The sequence below is a fragment of the Pantherophis guttatus genome, chromosome 2 (assembly GCF_059756535.1).
Source record: "Pantherophis guttatus breed Tessera chromosome 2, ASM5975653v1, whole genome shotgun sequence".
Classification (NCBI taxonomy): domain Eukaryota; kingdom Metazoa; phylum Chordata; class Lepidosauria; order Squamata; family Colubridae; genus Pantherophis; species Pantherophis guttatus.
Window position 1 is genome coordinate 34,286,968 of NC_142064.1, and position 21,985 is coordinate 34,308,952.

Here is a 21,985-nt window from a genome sequence, read left to right on the forward strand (position 1 = left end):
CGCACTGGCGAGCTGGTCTTCGTGTTTCCGGGGCTCCGACGCATGCGCTCATGCATGCGTATGCACGAACATGCACGTTCTGGTTTGGGCACTCCATGCCGAGAAGGTTCACCATTACTGTTATAGGTGACCACAAGTCAAGCTGGTAATCTCCAGTCAGGGCTTTTCAAAGTGGTCAGTATCAACTTCCAAGGATCAATGGACTATCCAAGGATTATTATATTGTTATTATTTGTAATAGTATTAGTTAAAATAATATTTATTGCAGTATTTCTTCATGTAATAAATAATAAATTTAAATTTGAAATGAAACTACAACTTTTCTTACTACTTATAGTCTCAGAAAAACCATTGTATTTTATTTATTCAGTTTCTGTAATTGCCCATCTCAGTCAACGACTGGGCAGCTTATAACTAAAAAAATATATTACAATTAAGACATTTTAAGACAATAAACAACAATTAAAAAATCCAAAATAAATATACATAGCATTTAATGGAATATATGCAAGAAGAAGTATACATTTTGTTCAACTTTGGAAGTAATACCCCATTCCAACAATACCTAATTAAAAACGTAAACTTGGAGAATACACTGCAATGACAAAACTAACAATATATATACATAATAAAAGTTTAAAAGAAATTGAAACTTAAGCAAGAATGGTTCCCATACATACAATGCATCACATAGCGATGTAAACATAATCACATAAGAGTCTTGCTTCTTAGGGGCCTAAATGTTTGTAGATTGCAAATTACCAGATGTATTGCTGGGATTTTCTCTATGGGGCATAGTGTCCTCCAATGTGACTGCGGGGTCCAACATCAAACTGTAGATCACACTGTGACCAGCTATAAGCTGAGGGCGTATACCAGTCCAGTATCTGATTTTTTAAAAATATAAATGATGCTATGCTTCAATGGTTAGATGGTCTAGATCAGGAATGTCAAACTCAATTTCATTAAGGATTGTGTTTGACCTCGAGGGGCCGAGTGGGCATAGCCATGATGGGCTTGGTCAGGATGGGTGTGGCTAGCTCGACGTCCTGCAGCTGTCTGGCAGTGAAAACGGAGCCTGGGAGGCCTGTGTGCAGCCCTCCCGAGCTCCTTTTTCACTGGCAGACGCCTGCAGGAGGGTGTTGCAGCCAAAAACAGACCTTGGGAGGGCCACGTGCTGCTGTCCTGAGCTCCATTTTTGCTGGCAGAGGCACTGCAGGCCAGTCCTTTGCTGTTTCCAGGGCGGCCCTGCGGGCCACATCTAAGCAACCTGCGGCCGTATCCCATCTGTGGGCATTGAGTGTGACACCCCTGGTCTAGACATTGGGAAAGACTTGGTAGAGAGAAATATAAAATCCTGTCTAAGCATCTGGCTGACTGAGACCAACAACAACCACCACCACTACCACCATCACAACAACAATAATAATAATACTTTCCCACAATATGCTCTTGGTTTTAGCACAGTAGATTGCAGAAATGATTTGTACTTCCTGTTTCAGTATTTATAGGAAGACTATTTTTTCTTGTCTCTTTAACCACTTTGGTTGTAACAATCCATTGATTTGTTATAAAATATATAGTATTTTATATACCGTGTTTCCCCAAAAATAAGACCCTGTCTTATATTTTTTTGAACCCTGAAATAAGCGCTTGGCCTTATTGCCCGATTGGGCTTATTATCAGAAGATGTGTTATTTTGGGGGAAACAGGGTTTTTGATTTTTCTAAAAGTTTAATATCTCCCAAATGGAATTTGCAACAGGTTTTCTTTAGGTGAGTTCCTGCATTGCTGAATCCTGACATTGTATTGCATGTCGGATCCCATTTTTTGTTTTTATGATTAATAAGTTCACAATCAGGTTTTGATGCCAATAATCTTACATATTCATTTTCTCTTTTATAGAAATGAAGATCTTAAGCAGATGCTGGAAAGCAGTAAAGATTCTGCTAAATTGGAGGCTATGAAAAGGATTGTTGGAGTATGTTCAGCTTTTATTATGTGTATAATGCAGTTTGCATCTTTTTTCATTTTGAACATTCATATAAATTTACATGTCCCTTGATTCCCAGCAACTCTGGGTTTAAAATGAAGAGTAAGATGGCAAAAACAAAGGCGAACAAAGAAAACAACCCACATGTTCTAAAGGGAATTTCACGCACCCTGGCCCAACCACTGAATGAAGAGCCAGGTCTTCAGAGCCATTTGAAATACAAGCAGGTTGGGTTCTGTTAGAATTTGGGTGGGGGGAACCTCATGATAGAGGGCAGGGGTTGCTATAGAGAACATTTGCTTCTGAGATCCCAATAGATATTGTTGTTTAACTGACAGAACCCAAGAGCATACCAATCTTATGGCATCAGTTCAGTTTGGTATTTTTTATCATTTTTCTTTTCCCTACTTCATTGTTTTGAAGAACCTTCTAAGAGATTTTCAGGAGAATTGAAAATAAGTTCAGTCAATGTGATTCTAAATGAATCTAAATGAAAGGAGCTTTTCTGTTCACAGGAGTCCATATTTGCATCCAAACTGGACTGTTGTATATTTGGTTAAATATGATCTGCAGAATCAAAAATACATAGGTCACACTTCCTCAGTCTTGGCATCCTCCTCTAGATGCTGGTTAGGAAATTGTGGCAGGTATTTTTTTGCATTCTTATTTTTCCATTCAGACTCCCTGTGGTTTACAGTATCTGAAGTTCAAGTCCACATGTTGTTTATGCCAACTTTTGGAAAAGCTGGTATATATTTTGAATAAAAATATATGACCAGAAGCCAGAAACAAATAAACAGACTTACAACAAGTATTTGCAAAACCTGAGTGCTAAAATAGATTAAAAATGGTTTTTAAAATTATAGTATACCTAAGTAGGTGTATATTGATTAGACAACATTATGCAAAACACAGAAACGAAACAATTAGCTGAAGAAAATAAGGCATGAGATAAAAAGTGAGGCTAAGGATTAAAAAAAAATCACTAAATAAAAATAATTTTTTTTTTATTGAAATTACAGTGATCATGATTTTTATTTGTCAAATTTATCTCACAAGAAGTGATTCTGGGCAACATTATGAGACCAAATATATTCTAAAAAGATTCCAAATATATTTTTTCATAGTATGCTGCAGTTATTGCTATTTAAATAATACAACATACAGTGCTTTAAAAAGTAATATTAAATATTGCCATTTTATTATGCTGTAAGTATTATTGGGATATTTGTGAAGTCTGATAACAGTTTGGCTTCAATTCTACCCCTTTTTAAATCAGAATAATTCACTGGTGTTCCAGCAAAAATGGTATTCTAGATTATTTTCAACTGTCCCTTGAACAAATTGAAGTAATTTACCTATGTACTTGTTTTAAATTAATTGAAATTTCTTTGAAAAATTATATAATTTAGAATTTCCTTTTAAGATAGGTTATCAAAGAAGAAACTTACTTCAGAGTTGAAGGAACTTAGTTGAAAATTGAAATGTACTATTAGTGTATATGTATTAAATTATTCACTGTATTTTAAAGTAGCATGTTATATTAAAGGAATTTTTTCTTTTAAGATGATTGCCAGAGGAAAAAATGCATCTGAATTGTTTCCTGCAGTAGTGAAGAATGTAGCAAGTAAAAGTATTGAGGTATGGTGACAAAACACTTGTTCTTTTAATTCTAAGAGCATCTTTTAAAACTTCTAAGTCCTTTCTTGCCACAGTTGTTAAGTGAATCACTGCAATTAAGTTAGTAACATGGTTGTTAAGTGAATCTGGCTTCCCCATTGACTTTGCTTGTCAGAAGATTGCAAAAGGTGATCACATGACCCTGGGACACTGCAATCATCATAAATATGAGTCAGTTGCTAAGTGTCCAAATTTTGATCATGTGCCTATGCTACAATGATTGTAAGTGTGAAGAACGATCTTAAGTCCCTTTTTTCAGTGCTGTTGTAACTTCGAACAATCACTAAGTAAATTGTAAGTCAACGACTACCAGTTCAGTAATTATAATAATGTTCCAGTGAAACAGGTGTAGAAAAAGTAATGAATCTTCTATGATAGGAACAGGTGATATAGGTCTAGTTATTCTTGTCTGTTGACCTTGTTCAGTGTATTTACAGGGAATGACTTTGCTTTTAATAGAAATTCCTGTCAGTTACATGTTGCTTTTGCTAAACTGTAAATTTTAAGCTTACCTCTGTCTTTATTCATTGCTAATATTTGGCATGATTCTGTACCTACTTATTGTTTGGCAAAGCTGCAACTGTCCCTATTAAAATTCTTTGGTACAAATATTTCTGCCCCTATGAGGATACCTTTGGTTAGGTTAGTTCAGCCCATCATTGATGAAATAATGGTACTTGAACCAGCAGCCTGAATCCTTCCAGGAGGATCAGGGCGAATGCACTGCTGTAATTTGTGTATGTGCATGCCCGTGCGCACCTTTTATTCAGTATTGACTCTTGGCAACTGTACAAGTCCGTGAAGTTTTCCTGGCAAAATTTCAAAAGTGGTTTGTTTTACCTCCTTCCTAAGGCTGAGAGAGAATGATTGGCCCAAAGTCATGCAGTTGGCTTCGTGTCTAACAGACTCATGGTCTCCCAGTTTCTAGTCTGATGCCTTAACCATCACACCAAAGTGGCTCTCATAATAGTCAAATACTCGTTGAGTATTTGTCACAGTAGAAGTAGAAGGCATAAATTGAGTGAATAAATTAATGGTTATATGTTGGGTCATCTGGTATCTGTTTTTCTCATATTTTGTTAGTTTGCATTTATTTCTCATATTCTACAGTAATTGAAGCATTTCAAATAGAAGCTCTGAATTACATTGGTACATTTCCCAATGTATTTCTTCTGTATTCTCAATTTTTTTTATAAAAGTACTTGTTGCAACATATTAGATTTAAAAGCAGGTTCATGGAGAAAACATCTTTACTAGTCTTAATAGTACACTTAGATTTTCTTTACTGTCAAGATATAGGATAAAGGGAACAGTCATAGTTGAAGGAAAATATGGAGACTTGATTATGTCTATACAGTCTTAAGTAAAAGCATTATCCTGAGAGGTAAATTGATTTGTCATTGCTATTTTAGGCAGAATTACTTATTCCAGGGCTTCTGAATATAGATTATTAAGACTTCCAATAAATTGTATAATAATATCCTCTCTTCCATTACTTCTTTCTTTCAGCTACTTTTATCAGGCATAACAATAAGGAGTATACAACTTTTTTTGGAAACCAAGGATGTTCTTGCTGTTATGAATGGGTTATTAATTCTTGTGCTTGATTTAATGTACAATATTTAAATGTAAGGGAATGATCTCATTAAATAGGGCTAATAAAATTATTACTATATATTAAAAAAAATCATCTGCACATCAGTGGGAACTTTTGTGCAAACTGTTTAGGCTTCATGGAGTTCTGCACTAAACCATAACATGTGCATTTTGTTTTACTTGGTGGTCTACCTAAATTATTTCTTTCTCCACCATTCTTTTCTCTATAATCACATTTGGATTCTTCAAAGAATTATAGAATTTGACAGAGACATTTAGGCTGCTCCAAGCAGAAATCCAAATTTCTGATCACATGCAGTGAAAGGAAGCCCATCAGCTCTCTTAATAATTGGTTGTTGAACTATTACTCTTCGGAAACTTTTCCTAACATTCAACGGTAATCTAATGTTATGTAAAATTAAATCTATTACTCCATGTCACATCTTATAGATAGATATAAAGATGTTTTGTCCTTCTCTTATTGACGCACAGTATTTGGATTTTTGAAGATTAGCATATCCTCACTTAGCTCAGTCTATTCATTCTTCATAGTACATAATGTTTGTCTGAATCCTCCTTAAATTAAACATACTTAATAATTAAAATATAGTCTGTTGTATGAAGTCCATAATTTCTCATCACTGAAATAATTTAATATCTCCCATTCACTTCAACCTTCTTTTCTTATTAACTTCTCAGCCAGATAGTTCTCCTTATCTTTGTTCTGAATTTACTCAAGTTTACTTTATTGAACTCCAAGATATGCTTTCAAGCCCCTATCAGCTGCTTAAACTCTAGTGATCAAGTGATCAGATCTTTACATAGTTTTCTAATGGGATTTTGGAGTCTGATTAGTTGGACTATCTTTTTCTGGATCCAGACACTGTGATTGATCTGCATCGACCTTCTCCTCTGGATCCACAGACTTTGGTAGTTGATTTGTGTCCCAGTCTTCCTTAATATCAAGAGATTATTCATATTATCATAGTTTTATGGTCACTACTATTAAATGTGTTCTTATAATGTAGGAATGGGTATTTCTACAGAATGGGTATTTTTACACAAAAACAAATGTATTATCACATTTATTTTTCTTAGTATCCTTAGTATCCTTGCCCCAAGTCATCCTGAGTTTACCTTCCCCGATTACCTTTTCTACAATTCTGGAAAATCTCTGTAGTTTTCCTTGGTGATATATACCTCTTTCCATCAATTTATGGATATATTTTTTTTCTATTCGGATCTTTACTAAGAATTTTGTGTGGTCATGTTTGCTTCTGCAATCCTTGATATTCTTCTGCGCTGTATATATTTTAACATCTATTTTTCAGGAATTCCACTGATAATGAGTTCCTTTCCCCATTGCCTTCTCCTTCTGTGGAATTCCGTTCATCATTTCTCTGAGTTTATTAAACTCTGATTTCATGATACATGTTCAACTACATTCACGAATGAAGGAAAATACATATGTATCCCAGGATAATTTTTGCAGGATCCAATCTGGGTCGGTCACTGGGGCCAGAGTCTAAAGAGAAGTTCCCTGAAGGTGGGCTCCAGCATGAGTCCGAAAGCTCAGAAGACAGAACCTCTGGTCCTGGTGACCGACCCCGATAGGATCTTACAACTACATTCAGCTTTAGTTTTCTGGAAGAAACATGCATAGTAGAGTTTGTGTCCCAACAGATGTCAAACTAATTAAAGTCATGCAGGTGAGTAAAGTGGAGTGTTTTAGGGCATGGTGGGGGGTTAGCTTGCTACAGTTTACTAATGCTTACATACCTTCATGGTTTTATTTTCCATGAAAAATCAATGGAAGCACTTTCAGTGGGATGATTTGATAGGAGGTGCACAAAAGTAGTTCAGGACCCACATGTGGCCTGTAAGCTAGGGGTTTCTGATCACTTGCTTAAATCAACCTTACATATGAGCTACTTTAAAACCAATGGGAAATACTGCATGGAGCTACTTTCAGCTAGCTCTCTTTCTCTCCCTCCATCATCATTAAGAGGAATGTAATTTGTTGTACTTTATTGTATATCTTATTATTGACAATGCACTAGGTGTTATGAGTTTGGCTTCTAGTAATGGAACTAGGAATTTATGAGGTAAGAGATGTAGTGGGTTTTTTATTCAGACTGCATATCCAAAAGTAATCCTTCATAATCTTTATAACATGATATCAAATTTATCTGAAAAGTATGATTATTAGCCTTTTATGAGAACAATTCTTTAGAATTTGAATTATGAACAAACGATTTCTCTCAGACAAATATTATATATTTAATAAACCATTTAATGTTATGAACATCTAAATTGAATAATGAAACAATAATTCACTAAGGTGAGAATATTTCATATTAAAATAACCATATGGTTCTTCCTAAGAGAAAATTATTTCCTCTTTCCTTGCCAATCAGCTTCCTTCATATCTGTCCTGAGAAATTAGAGCCAGCCAACATATAAGCTTACTATCCCAAAATAAAAGTCCTCCAATATATTCATATTTCATTTTAGGGAGGAGTTAATGTACCCTCACATCAACATTAGTTAAACTAATTCTGAACCAGGGCAGAAATGTTTGCCTACCTTTTGAAAGATACTAAAGCAAAGCTTTATTGCCTGCTACAAACACTGCATCACATCTTGCTTGTAATAATTAATGGAATATGTTAATGTGTTAGCATGGTATTATCATGATTTATGAAACTGCATATTATGCACTAAATACAAAGTACTGTACAGCTGTGTTGTGAACACAGAGCCAGCAATAATCTCTTTCATGCTGGGTTGTAGGAGTTAATGCTAAGATCTCTTCAGTCTGGTTCAGTCAGTTTTTATAGACTATAAAAATACATATTTATTTATTAGATTTATTTACCACCCATCTCACCTCTCAGTGTTTCTGGATAGCTTAAAACATTTACTTTAAGCAAACATTATAAGTATCTTTGTGGAAGAAACTAGATTGTATTACGAACAATTTCATATACAATACACATTGCTGGACTGTACACTTTCCAACAACATGTGAATTGAATATTGAAATACGTTTCTTCTGACAATCTTCAATGCATGTTATGTTGAAATTCTCAGAGTAGTTTGGTTGTCTATAGATTTTAATAGGCATTAAGATACATTAATCAAAGATATAAATCTGCAGTAGTGCTTGAAACCTATGAGGTAAGTGTATTGGAGCAGTTTAAAATTAGCACCCCATATCTGCCATACATTTACAATCTATTTTGTTGTAGGGATATTTTTAAATTTATTTCTACCCAGCTGTTCTTCTCAGGTTTAATCCTTTATGTTAGTTTATTATTCTCTGGCCTTCTGGAAATTAAAAGTTTGCTAGTATTGGTGTAGGCTTCTTTATCCCTTTGCATGCTATTTGTCTATTTTTTAAAATGAATCTGGATTTTTGTTATTTACTTTTATATTTAATTTTAAATAAAAATATTGGGAAATATTTCATACTTCTTTTTTCAGTTTTTTTTAAACCTGAAAGGTAAAGAAAAGTACTTGAAAAGGAGAAAACGTGTTTTTATCATTGGGTTTTCTCCTTTTTTTCTCTCTGACCATCACATTTCTACAAAAAGATCCAGTTACAGACCATGTGGCAAAACAAGGATTTCAAAGCTAGTCAAGGACATTTAGTTTAGTTAAATTAATTTTTATAAACAGCGAATTGCCCTATACTTAATTTTAGGCTTCACATTAAAAGATGCAGAAAGTGACCTTAAAATATAATTGGTGGTTTAGAGCAGAAATAACAAAAGGTTTAGTCAATAACTCATGAAGTTTGATATACTTGTATTGATAAACTAATTAAACAGAACTGCCTCTGTTCCTCAACTCTAATGTGGCTCTGTTATTATTAGTTTTAAAGGGACGAATGCTGTAACATTGAATGAAAGTAAATGATGAAAGAACGGTGCAGTCACGAAACTGAAGTTCTCCTGCCTCTGATCTCCAAGTGGTTTCAAGGAACAGAGGCTTTCTCTGCACACCTGCAGTCATTCACTATACAGGCCTCTTGTTGTCAGTGTTGATTGCTGCTTGTTCATAGTACAACAACAAATAATTTAAAGCCTTGTAACCCTCTGTGATTTAATATGTTGCTTTTTGGCAGAATAGACAGAGAAATATTTCTTCAGATAGTGACAATAATTATAGCACAACTGTACTTAGAAGGTTTTTTTACAGTTTTTTTTTTTTTACAATTCCTTATGATCTATTTAAAATTGAAATCAATTTTTTGTTCAGGTTCATTTAAACCTACATGGGCTTTGTTTAGAAATTAACTAAACTGTAGTTTTTGTAAGCTGTAGACTTTCAGTCACTTACCTGTTTAGAAACTCTGTATATAAAATGCAAGCATATCATGTTGCAGGGAATATAGAATGTCCATAATGTAACAATCTTAAACAACCATATTGGATGTTCTTGTGGATGATATCAAATTGTAATATGTCCAAATGAACTGGTTTGTTTTTCAGATTAAAAAACTTGTATATGTCTATTTGATGCGTTATGCAGAAGAACAGCAGGATCTGGCACTGCTGTCAATCAGCACCTTTCAGCGTGCTCTGAAAGTGAGTAAAATTAAACGAGAAGCAATTTTTGTTTTTATAAAGTTGTAGATAATTTTCAACAGACAAAACCCAAAAGTATACCATTTTATTTCTGAAGTTACCAGTAATCTGCTTTATTGCTTATATAAAGTGCCATTTTTAAAATTGAAAGTGGTTAAACCCAGTTTTGCAGATGTGGTTTTCTATTTGTATAACTGAAGTTTCCTTCTCTTTCAGCCCCTTGCCAGGATCTCAGGTCTGCTTGGGAGGGTTTTCTCACTCCTCTAGAGAAAGTTACAGACTTGTACTTAGGGCTGCAGGGAAGAGAATTTTTCAGTGGTATTTTAATGGCAGTCACCATGGTTGAATCCAATCTGATTGGATCTAATAGATTGCCCTCCGCAGATATCAAATCTGTTATTTCTCTAATTGGGTTAGAAACATGAAGGTTTACAGGGAAGGGAATACAAGATTTATAGAAAACTGGAATGAATAACATAGTTTTAATCAAATTTCTGGTAACAACTTTAGAGTATGTAAGCCTTATACACTCTTTAATATTGACTACTGAAATAAACTGTAATATTACACTTGTTATACAGTTGCAAGAAAAAGTATGTGAACCCCTTGGGATTACGTGGAGTTTTGCATGAATTGGTCATAAAATGTGCTCTGAACTTCATCTAAGTCACAACAATAGAAAAACACAGTCTGCTTAAAATAATACTACACAAACATTAGATGTTGCCATGGTTTAATTGAACATAACATGTAAACATTCACAGTGCAGGGAGGAAAAAGTATGTGAACCTTTGGACTTAATAACTGGTTGGCCCTCCTTTGGCAGCAATAACCTCAACCAAACGTTTCCTGTAGTTGCAGATCAGACCTGCACAACGATCTGGAGTAATTTTGGACCACTCCTCTTCACAAAACTGTTTCAGTGTAGCAATATTCTTGGGATGTCTGGTGTGAATCGCTCTCTTAAGGTCATGCCACAGCATTTCAATCGGGTTGAGGTCAGGACTCTGACTGGGCCACTCCAGAAGGCTTATTCTGTGCTGTTGAAGCCATTTTTTTGTTGAATTACTTGTATGCTTTGGGTCATTGTCCTGTTGCATCACCCATCCTCTGTGGAGCTTCAGTTGGCGGACAGATGGTCGTACGTTTTCCTGCAAAATGTCTTGATAAACTCTGGAATTCATCTTCCCATCAATGACAACAATCCGTCCAGGCCCTGAGGCAGCAAAGCAGCCCCAACCATGATGTTCCCTCCGCCATGAGGTTTTGATGTTGGTGTGCTGTGCCTTTTTTCTCCACACATAGTGTTGTGTGTTCTTCCCAAACAACTCAATTTTGGTTCATCTGTCCACAGTATATTTTGCCAGTAGTGCTGTGGAACATCCAGGTGCTCTTTTGCAAACTTCAAACGTGCTGCAATATTTTTTTTGGACAGCAATGGCTTACTCTGTGGTGCCCTGCCATGTACTCCATTCTTGTTTAATATTTTCCTTACTGTAGATGTGTCAACAAAAATGTTAGCATGTTCCAGAGATTTCTGTAGGTCTTTAGCTGACACTCTAGGATTCTTCTTTACCTCATGAAGCATTCTGCGCTGTGCTCTTGCAGTCATTTTTACAGGACGACCACGCCTAGGGAGAGTAGCAACAATGCTAAACTTTCTCCATTTGTAGACAGTCTGTCTTACAGTGGACACATGAACATCAAGGCTTTTGGAGATACTTTTGTAACCCTTTCCAGCTTCATGCAAGTCAACAATTCTTGATCGTAGGTCTTCTGAGAGCTCTTTTCCGTGAGGCATGGTTCACATCAGGCAGTGTTTCTTGAAACCAGTAAACCCAAAACAGGTGTGTATTTTTAAAGGGCAGGACAACTGTCAGCAACACATCCAATATCATCACACTGATTGGAGTCAAGGTTGGCTCACTCCTGGCTCCCATTAGCTCTTGGAGAAGTCATTAGGCTAGGGGCTCACATACTTTTTCCTCCCTGCACTGTGAATGTTTACATGTTATGTTCAATTAAACCATGGCAACATCTAATGTTTGTGTAGTATTATTTTAAGCAGATTGTGTTTTTCTATTGTGACTTAAATGAAGTTCAGAGCACATTTTATGACCAATTCATGCAAAACTCCACGTAATCCCAAGGGGTTCACATACTTTTTCTTGCAACAGTATGTTACATAACTGCTTCTGCTTAAGCATTATCCTATTTGAACTATGTATCAGGCGCTGTGGAATTCTAGAAGGAATTCAAAGACAATAAAATGCAATGAGAACTTTCAGACACTATATATAGCAGGAGTGTGAAAGGCAGTTGCACAATCTTGGGGAAAGGCATTGCTATTTTTAGGAATTACAAAATTAAAAATAGCTGTAGAAATGCTATATGGTTGTTTTTAACTGTTATGGTGTATTTTCTGGACTTAATAGCCTGTATATTCATCTGTAATGCAGATTGTGGTGACATCTCACAGAACTATTTTATCAATTAGCTGTACCTGTCCATACTTATAGGTGGATTATAAGATTTTTGACAGATGGAAAGCAGCAGGTGAAGCTAGGTAAAGTCACATCGAACATTCAAACTATGAGCACAGGCGCCCCCTACTGCAGGGCTGTGTGCTCTCTCCAGTACTCTTTTCTCTCAATACCAATGACTACCTCTCTAAGGATCCATCTGTTAAAGTACTGAAATTTGCAGATGATACAACAGTCATTGGTGTCATTCGAGACGGTGATCAGTCTGCATACAGTATATTCAGGAAGTTGAACAATTGATCCTGTAGTGCAGCCGGAGCAATCTGGAGCTGAACACGCTTAAAACTGTAGAGATGAGAGTGGATTTTAGAAGGAGCTGTTCTGTTCTACCACTTCTTACTATATTAGACAGCACAGTAACAACAGTTGAGTTGAGAACCCAACAAGTTTTTGGGTTCTAGGATTTGAAATGGACACCTAACATTAGAACCATTATTAAAAAGGCGCCACAAAGAATGTTCTTCCTGCGTCAACTCAAAAAGTTCAGACTGCCCCTGGAGATGTTGATATAGTTCTACAGAGGAATTATTGAGTCTGTTGTTTGTATTTCTATAACTGTCTGATTTGGTCCAGCAACCAAATAGGACAGATATAGACATCAACGGATAGTTGGGACTTGCAACCAGCCTTCCTTCCATTGAGGACCTGCATATTGCACGGGTCAGAAAGAGGGCTGAGAAAATATCTACAGATCCCTTACATCCTGGAAATAAACTGTTTCAACTCCTCCCCCTGGAACGGTGCTACAGGGCATTGCATGCCAAAACAATTAGACACGAGACAGTGTTGTCCTTTGTGCCATCACTTTGCTGAACATAGTACTGTCATATGCCTACATAGTATGGCTATATTACTATTATCCTTCTCATCTTTTCTACTACCTCCTCTTAGTGGTATCATCATTACTATGTTATTTTGTATGTACACAGAAAGCTTTTGCACCAGAGACAAATTCTTGTGTGTCTAATTACACTTGACCAAATAAACCTATCCTATCCTATCCTATCCTATCCTATCCTATCCTATCCTATCCTATCCTATCCTATCCTATCCTATCCTACTCTATCTTTCTCTACTCTATAAAACATTTATATAACCACTCACTTTATACAAAATTCTGTGTCTCCCAATCAAGAAAAATGAACAGTTCATAAAAATATTTTTTTAGTATTTCTAATTCAAAGAAAAATTGTTGTTACAAATTGTTGAATTTGCTCAGCGATTTGATGTTCTCATTTTTCTCAAAAAGATTTAATGGGCAAAGCACAATAAATTAATTATGATTCTAAGTGTATATTTTACTAAATATAGGCAGTTCTATCTACCTTAGTTTTAATTATCTAATGAAGAATTTAAAAGTTAAAACAAGTTTTGACTGTTTTGTATCTATTATTAGATAAATATCTACAGTGGCTGGACTAGATTATTATTTTTGATTTTTTTTGTAGAACTATGTCATAAAATAAGGTGTTAGGATAAAAAAGTAGAAAAAAAAACAAAAATAAATGTATGCCTTTAATAAGTGGCATTTATTTAAAGATTATATTTTATTTTTGTTTTAGGATCATAATCAGTTGATCCGTGCAAGTGCTTTGCGGGTGCTATCAAGTATCAGAGTGACAATTATTGTTCCAATTATGATGCTTGCTATCAAAGAAGCATCAGCTGATTTATCACCTTATGTTAGAAAAAATGCTGCCCATGCAATTCAGAAACTTTACAGGTAAGTTATCTCTAACCATTAATATATAAGAAATGTTTAATATTTAACATAATGAAGTTTTACAAAGTTCCATATGCTAATGGTGATAAAAATCAATGAAATTACTTTAAGTTGTCTGTTTCAGCATAGATGAAGACAGTATATATGCTCTGTATGTGACAAGTTCAATTTTATTGAGCAGCTGAAAAAGCTCTGATAAAATTTCTTTAATTTTCTCTTTTTCATTGTCCAGTAGACATATATCCATATTATAACTTAGAATGGAATCCATTACACTTGTTTCTTTTAGTTCACTTATAATATACATTTAGCCCAAATCTGTCAAATAACAACAAATTGCTTATTTGTTCCCTATGACTATCATTAAGTGTTGTACCTTATGATTCTTGACGAATGTATCTTTTCTTTTATGTACACAAGACAAATTCCTTGTGTGTCCAATCACACTTGGCCAATAAAGAATTCTATTCTATTCTATTCTATTCTATTCTATTCTATTCTATTCTATTCTATTCTATTCTATTCTATTCTATTCTAATATCTGCTGACATTTTTTATATTAAATTTTTAGTCTTGATCCGGAACAAAAAGAAATGTTAATCGAAGTAATAGAGAAGCTTTTGAAAGACAAAAGCACGGTAAGCAATAAAAATTAGCAAGCTTTATAATGAAATTAGAATTGTGATATTTTTACCTAAGTTAAGCCATTTTAAGCATAAAACTCATCAGGATAAGAGTTCAAGTTTTAGATATAGCTACTGATACAGTAATAAAGATGGGACAAAATTCTAATAAAATAAAAATTAGCGTGAACTAGAAGTGCTATTTTATTGTGAAAAAGATTGACATTGTGAGCAGATACGCTGGTTGCTGGTACCTTAATAATTTCTTCTCATTTCCACTGTGGTCTTGTCTAGAAAGTCTGAATCAAATAAATGTAATTTACAAATTAAATGTATACAATATGAATTAGTGAATATTTAAATCCCTTCCCCATTACCACTCATTATTATTTCTTTCTTTGTATATATTTATTTACAATCCTGCCTTTGAATACACATGGAATCCTATTGATTTACAATATTTTTATAAGAACCATAAAGCTAACAAAGTAAAATAACCATTCTATTATCAACTCTCTCTGAATGACTGGATCCTAAACATATTAACAGATTGAAAGCTCTGAAGAGTTCTGTCCAAAATTGCTTAGAGGTAATTTTTAAGATAGCTTTTTTTAGATTGTAGTGGATATGTCAATTATGTAATTCCTTTATTAAGGCTTTATAGATTATATTCAACAGCATGGTTTCAGGAACCAGCTAGGGTAGACCAGTCCTTGTTAAGCGGAGGCAAGAAACCATATTCTAAATAGCGTTCAATGATACCCTCTTCCTTGGAAAATTCTCATAATTAATACTTTAATTATGAAGGCATAATTATCACTGGCAAATATCATCAGAATAAAAATTATTTAGTTCTGCTTTAACTAAGGTTAAAGTAATCCTGGCTTTTAGGTGAATGTTGCATTCCATACAAATTGATTAGTTGTTATTTTATCCATTTTAAATCATTTCGTATCTCTTAGACAAAAAAGAAAATAGAAAAAAAATCATAAATAACATTCTAGACACCTTTATTTTTGGAGTCCTATAGATTTTGTAGGAAGAATATTTAATCTTTAGACAAAAAAAATTATGGAACTGAGTATAGAAACATAGCCTCATAGTACCTATAGTACCTCACAGTACCTATAGTCCTGGACTTACAACCATTCATTTAATGACCATTTAAAGTTACAATGGCACTGAAAAAAATGACTGATGAGTATTTCTCACATTTATGACTGTTAATGCATCCCCACACTCATGTGATCAGACTTCAGGTGCTTGTCTACCAGCATATATTTACAATGGTTGCAGCATCCTGGGGTTCTGGGATTGCCATTTGTAACCTTCCTAGGGAACTTCTGACAAGCAAAGTCAATGCGAAAAGCCAAATTCACTTAACTGGCTGCATGATTCACTTAACTGTAGTGATTTGCTTAACCACTATGGCAAAAAAAGGTCATAAAATGGGGCATGACTCCTTAACAACTGCTTTCATTAGCAAAGGAAATTTTGGGCACAATTGCAGTGTAGAGGTCTACTTGTATGTCCTAGTAGATATAGCTTCCAATAGAAGAAGCAATACATAGTTCAGGGTTGAACTATGGAGTCCTTGGTGCTCTTAGAGTTTGGTTACTTGCTTGCAGACCTTTCATTACCCAATTAAGTAACATCATCAGTGCTCTGATGTGATCACTGATGACATTACCTAGTAAGGTAAGGAAACTTCTGCAAACAGTCAAGCTCAGAGAGCCCCAGGGATTCCACAGATACAGCTTCCTTGATGCTTATTGGCCTTTTTGGGTCTGCAGCTATGGATTAAAGTATATATTTCATTTAAAATAAAGTGACTATCCATGTACCCTGTGAAGACTAAATAGGATTATCTGTAGCAGCTTACTCCTGGAAAGTCTAAAAATTTGCAGGTCATACATGTGTTTATTTTATTACTATTACTCTTAATAGTTTTTTCATTAAAATTGCTGATAAATTCTAATGTACAGTATTGTTTTGGGGAAAATGGAGCAAAATCAGATATATTCCTTAACACATGTAACAAATATGCAAGAGAGAATGTGTAAAATGTAATGCTTAGATATATGAATAATCTAGTGTCTTCTAAAGATACTAATTCAATGTTTGTAAAAGATTTACGTGGAGGGGGGAGGAATGTAACACCTGAATTTCTGCAGATGCTATATTGTGATAGATCTATTACCCAGCTATTAGAAGATAAATGACTGATCTTTACCAGCCTCCATGCTTTCAGAAAATTGAAATAAGAAGAGGAATATAATTTGAGCTATATGATTAGGGTAGGTGGGATGGCCATTAATTTAAAAGAAGGAAATGTTGGCAGTGTAGGCCAACTTGCCCCACAGTATCAATCAAGCCTTGATATACTTCTTGTGATGACCCAGCACTCTCAGGTTTTTTGCAGCATTAATTAGAATTCATGACAAAATAGATGCAAGGAAACATTTTGTACCCTTCATAATTTTATAGAAAATTTATTGTTATTAGAGAACCATTTGCTTAGTGTGATTTTTTTCATTACCAGCTTGTCAACTAGCATAGATAATCTGGAGAAAATATGAACTCCATAGATTGGGTGTCACTTTTGTTGATGGTTCATGTAGTTTACCTTGGAGCGCAGATAATGGCTGAAGTTCATAGCAACAGCACAGAAAAACATGGCAACCCGTGAAAGACAAATGAACCATGTTTATTCCTTTAATATATAAAAAAACCTTAATGGAAAGCTGCATTTGAATTTGATGAGCTCATTGCAAGTTTTGTAAGAATGATTTATATTTTCCCATCCAGTAAAGCTAATTTTTAATTTTAATCTTGCTTGTCAATGATACCTTTATAAACTTTTTCATTTATATTTTAAGAGGCTAATTTAAAATTAAATATTATTTTTATGACATACTGAGCAATCTCCTGTACAAATTTGTAGAAATCTGTCCAGAATGATGTCTCATTGTGTTCATCTTCATAGCTTTATTTAACAGCTTCCTTGAAAATACTATTCTTTGTATGTTAATTATGAATTTAAAATTTTATGTTTAATACAGTAAACATATTGTCAATTTCTTGAACAGTTAGTTTTATAGAATTTATATTTTCAGCAAAGAAATAAGTGCTTAAGAAGTCTCATTTATAAAGAATAAAATTTAGAAAGTATAGATTATCTTTGATACTGTGTGTGAAAACAAATGAAAGAACACAATCCTTTGTATTTAAGATTTGTTATTTTAAGTAAAATATTTAATTTATCTTTATAACTGGTACTAATCATAATAGTAGCATTATTGATAAAGCCAGTCAAGGTGAGAAATATTAAAAACATTTGATAAAGAAACAAAAAAGGTAGAATAAATTTTTAAAAATGAAATCCCCCCCTCCCTTTACAAATGATGTGATAGAAAATAAATGTAAGTATACTGCATTTTCTTTAGTTCTTTACAAATAATCAATTCTGGTTTTTATGGAATGAGTTCTATACATGCTGGGACCAGCAGGTTCCAGTATGGAACAAGGCTGAAGACAATAAATGCAACGTCACGTTTATAGTTATTGGTAATTTATACAATCCCCACAGGATTTGGAACTTGTTTAGCATAATAGCAGAACTATATTCTGAGCTGTTTTCTTTCAGTTGTAATAATAGGTGCATATTAATAAAGCAGATGTCAATGAAAAATAGGGAAAACCTATAACATGAATATCATTGTATTTAATATTTTTTCTGAAAGTACCATTTCAGTAAATTGTATTTCTATTTAATTGCTTATTTTAAATCATTGGGGAAATTTTAGAGGTTGAAATGCGGATTCCTAGTTCTCTGCTACAATGTGACATTAATTTGCAGCTAGAAACCTTCACATGCATGCTTAACTGCATATGTATCAGTTGTTTCATATAGAAGCCTTGTCAGGTTATCTGTTTTGCATAGCATGTTGTTTGAAACAAAACAAAATTCAATTACAGCAGTTAAGGAAAAGATAATAGGTAATGCACAGTGACAAGTCATTATGTTATATTCTAACTAACAGTTAACAGAGGCAAGACATGGTATTTGCAACTGTTTTTGAATTTTAAATGTTGTGGAACATTGAAAGGTTCCTTGCAAATAATTAGTACCAAAAAAAAGGAAAAAATAAAGAAAAAAAATGAGTGGTTTACATAGGACAAACTGGTATGCTGCAAATTATTTGGGAAGGTGCTCTCTAGGCTCAGCTTTACATTTAATGATTGTCCTAATCAATGATAGGTACAAGAAATTCAAATAGGTGCAACCGAGACTGAGAAGGAGTATAGTAACTTTGATTCCTCTGCTGTCAGTTCTGTTTGCTTCTGAGCTGGCCAGGGGAAAGGCTCTTTTTCAGTACTACCCAAGTGGTAAAATTATCTTATAACAAAGGAATTACAGTCTTGTTTCTAAGTTGGATGAGAAAGGGTCTAACATTGAAACAAATATTTGCATCTTAGCAGAGTAAGGAATTTTGTTTTAGTGACTGATTTAGTATTTTTGCTTCACTATTGTTTTATGTTGGTTATTGACTGAAATAAAGAAGTTTTCATTCTGGTGACTAAAGTGTATGGTTGCCCCAGTCTTCATTCTTATTTATTTTATTTATTTTATTTATTTATTTTATTTTATTTATTTAATTTCTATACTGCCCTTCTTCTGCGGGACTCAGGGCGGTGTACAGCCAAGATAAAACATAGCATATAAAATTTAAAAAATAATTTAAAAAACAATTAAATAATTTTGGCCCAAGTTTAAAACAACCCAATTAAAACCGAATTCAATTAAAAACTGAGAGGATGGGATCAAGCCAGCCCAGCTAGATGGAATAAGTGTGTTTTCAGGGCCCGACGAAAAGTCCAGGCCTTATGCCTTTGATACTTCCTTTTCTAGCAAAAATATTTCAGATTTTTACTTTTTAAGATTTTATTTCGCTAATTTCTGCCATTGTTCTAGACCATGGGAGTCAAACTCAATCATGTCACGGGATGTATTGTGATGTATCGCAATGTTTTTTACCTTTGCAGAGGTGGGGTGGGCATGGCCTGCGCATGACATATCCAGCCTGTGGGCCGCCAGTATGACAGGCCTGTTCTAGACTGTCAAAGTCCTCTTGATTGATTGAGATGCCCTTTAAATGTTTGCTACTACCTTTATGCAGAGTGCAAAAGTTATGGTGATATGCAATGGTCATATTTTCTGATCCCTTTTCCAAATCAGTTTTAAATGTACTAGAAGTTCTAGAATAGAACTCTGTGGCTCGCCATATGAAACTTCTTTTCATCTTGGCATAGAACCATTAATATTTCATACAATTGTTTAATCATCTCTCTAGCCATCTAAATGTGACATAATCTACCGCACTTTTTGTCATCTTCCCTACTAAAATTTCATAAGAAACTTAACTGAATGAATTAGGTTCATCACATTCTCTATACCAATTAAACGGGTCACCCTATTTTTTTAAAAAAGGAATCAGGTTGATTTGCTTTGATTTAGACTTGATAAAACTCTACTGGCCAAGTTTCTTGTAGGTTTCTACATGCTTACAAATCAAATGTTTAATAACGTGTTTGAGAGTTTTATAATGTTAGTAATTTTTCACTGAAAAACAAAAACATGACTTCAGCACATAAATTATAAGCAACTATAGTAATAAAAAGCAGTTTTTATAAAAGTTACAGTTTATGTCTCAAAATTTTGGCAGGCTTTACATATACTGTTATTTGAACTTGAAAGCTAGCAAAAATTAAGGCAGACTTCTACATGTCAGCAGTTATTTGGAAGAACTATAGAAACTGATAAATGGTGGAATCATGTAATGTAATCTGTGTAGAGATTAAGAATCTAGCTGTTAACACCTTTTTGGTTTTGACAGTTTCTAAATCCTCTGGTTTTGCTGCACTTTCTGGGAAAAAATCAGATTTTTAAGACATGGGTAATACCAAAGGTGCAAAATGTAATTCTGCAATTATATGTGAGCAGACCTCTTCGGTATTATTTTCTTTCCTGCTTCTTGATAATTCACTTATCCCTTAGAGTAGGGGTGTCAAACTCGCGTTGTCTCGGGGTGGTCACGTGTTGTGTTGCAACTTCCCTCCCTTTGCTAAACTGGGAGTGGGTGTGGCCAGTGCATGATGCATTCGGCCCGCAGGCCACGAGTTTGACAGCCCTGCCTTAGAGCTGATCATGTTTAAATTTAGAATAAGGTTCTTAGTCAAAATTACTGACCCTTTATGTGTTTTAAATTATTTTTCTCTAGCTTGTAGCAGGGAGTGTCGTGATGGCATTTGAAGAAGTATGTCCAGACAGAATAGATCTGATTCACAAGAACTACCGAAAGCTCTGTAATCTATTAATTGATGTGGAAGAATGGGGACAGGTTGTTATTGTTCACATGCTGACTCGGTATGCACGAACACAGTTTGTGAGCCCTTGCAAAGAGGTAAGCCACTTAAAAACTTTCTTGAATAGCTGTGTTGCTAAAAGCAGGGCACTAAAAAATTTATATCAAACAGTAGTAGTAATGCTTATACACATACACTCTGTGTGTGTATGTATATGTACATATATATATACACACACACACACACTGTATACACACACATACACAATGTGTGTATACATCTCTGTGTAGCAAAAGTATTTGAACTTTTGCTTTCAGTAACTGATATGCCTCCTTTGGGCAATAATAATTGCATCTACTGGTAGTCCTCATTTAGCCTCAGGCAGTGATAGCTTGCAATTATAACTACAGTGAAAAAGTAATCTTACACTCAATGCCTGTGTATATACTTTCTCAGAGATCAATGCCTGGCTATACAATCTTCTCAGTGGCTCTTTCTCTCTCAGTCATGTTTGCCATTACAATCAGTATTTATGTCCTGTGCCTAATCCATTCCTCCCCCCCAAAACCCTAAACAAGCATTTTCTTCGGGAACTGCTTTTCTCCCCAATGCAGTGTGTCTGTAAAAGTTTTCAGCTCTGTGACCTTAATTATTTGATTAGAATACTTGGCTGACTGAAATTGATAAGACCCTAATCAGTTTCACAATAAAGTCTTGTACTTGTAAGTGCTCTAGGTAAACACTAGCACTAGCACATTCCATTTTCCTGACGCCCACTCTGTCTCCGTCCGCCCAGTCTTTTCACTCAGTCAATTGGATTCAGACCTGAGTTGCCTTTTCTCTTCAAATTTGTGAACTTTGTGTATTTT

At 34.5% G+C, this 21,985-nt stretch overlaps 1 protein-coding gene across 2 annotated transcripts in view; it reads left to right on the plus strand.

Moving 5' to 3' along the window:
- Positions 1-21,985, plus strand: part of AP3B1 (adaptor related protein complex 3 subunit beta 1) — a 147,323-nt gene that overhangs the window by 18,946 nt on the left and 106,392 nt on the right. For both annotated transcript variants that reach the window (XM_034441071.3, XM_034441072.3), the window contains exons 2-7: positions 1,906-1,981; positions 3,560-3,634; positions 9,766-9,861; positions 13,967-14,127; positions 14,699-14,765; positions 21,032-21,214. In XM_034441071.3, the coding sequence (XP_034296962.2) occupies positions 1,906-1,981; positions 3,560-3,634; positions 9,766-9,861; positions 13,967-14,127; positions 14,699-14,765; positions 21,032-21,214 (658 nt within the window). The remainder of the gene's footprint in view (positions 1-1,905; positions 1,982-3,559; positions 3,635-9,765; positions 9,862-13,966; positions 14,128-14,698; positions 14,766-21,031; positions 21,215-21,985) is intronic.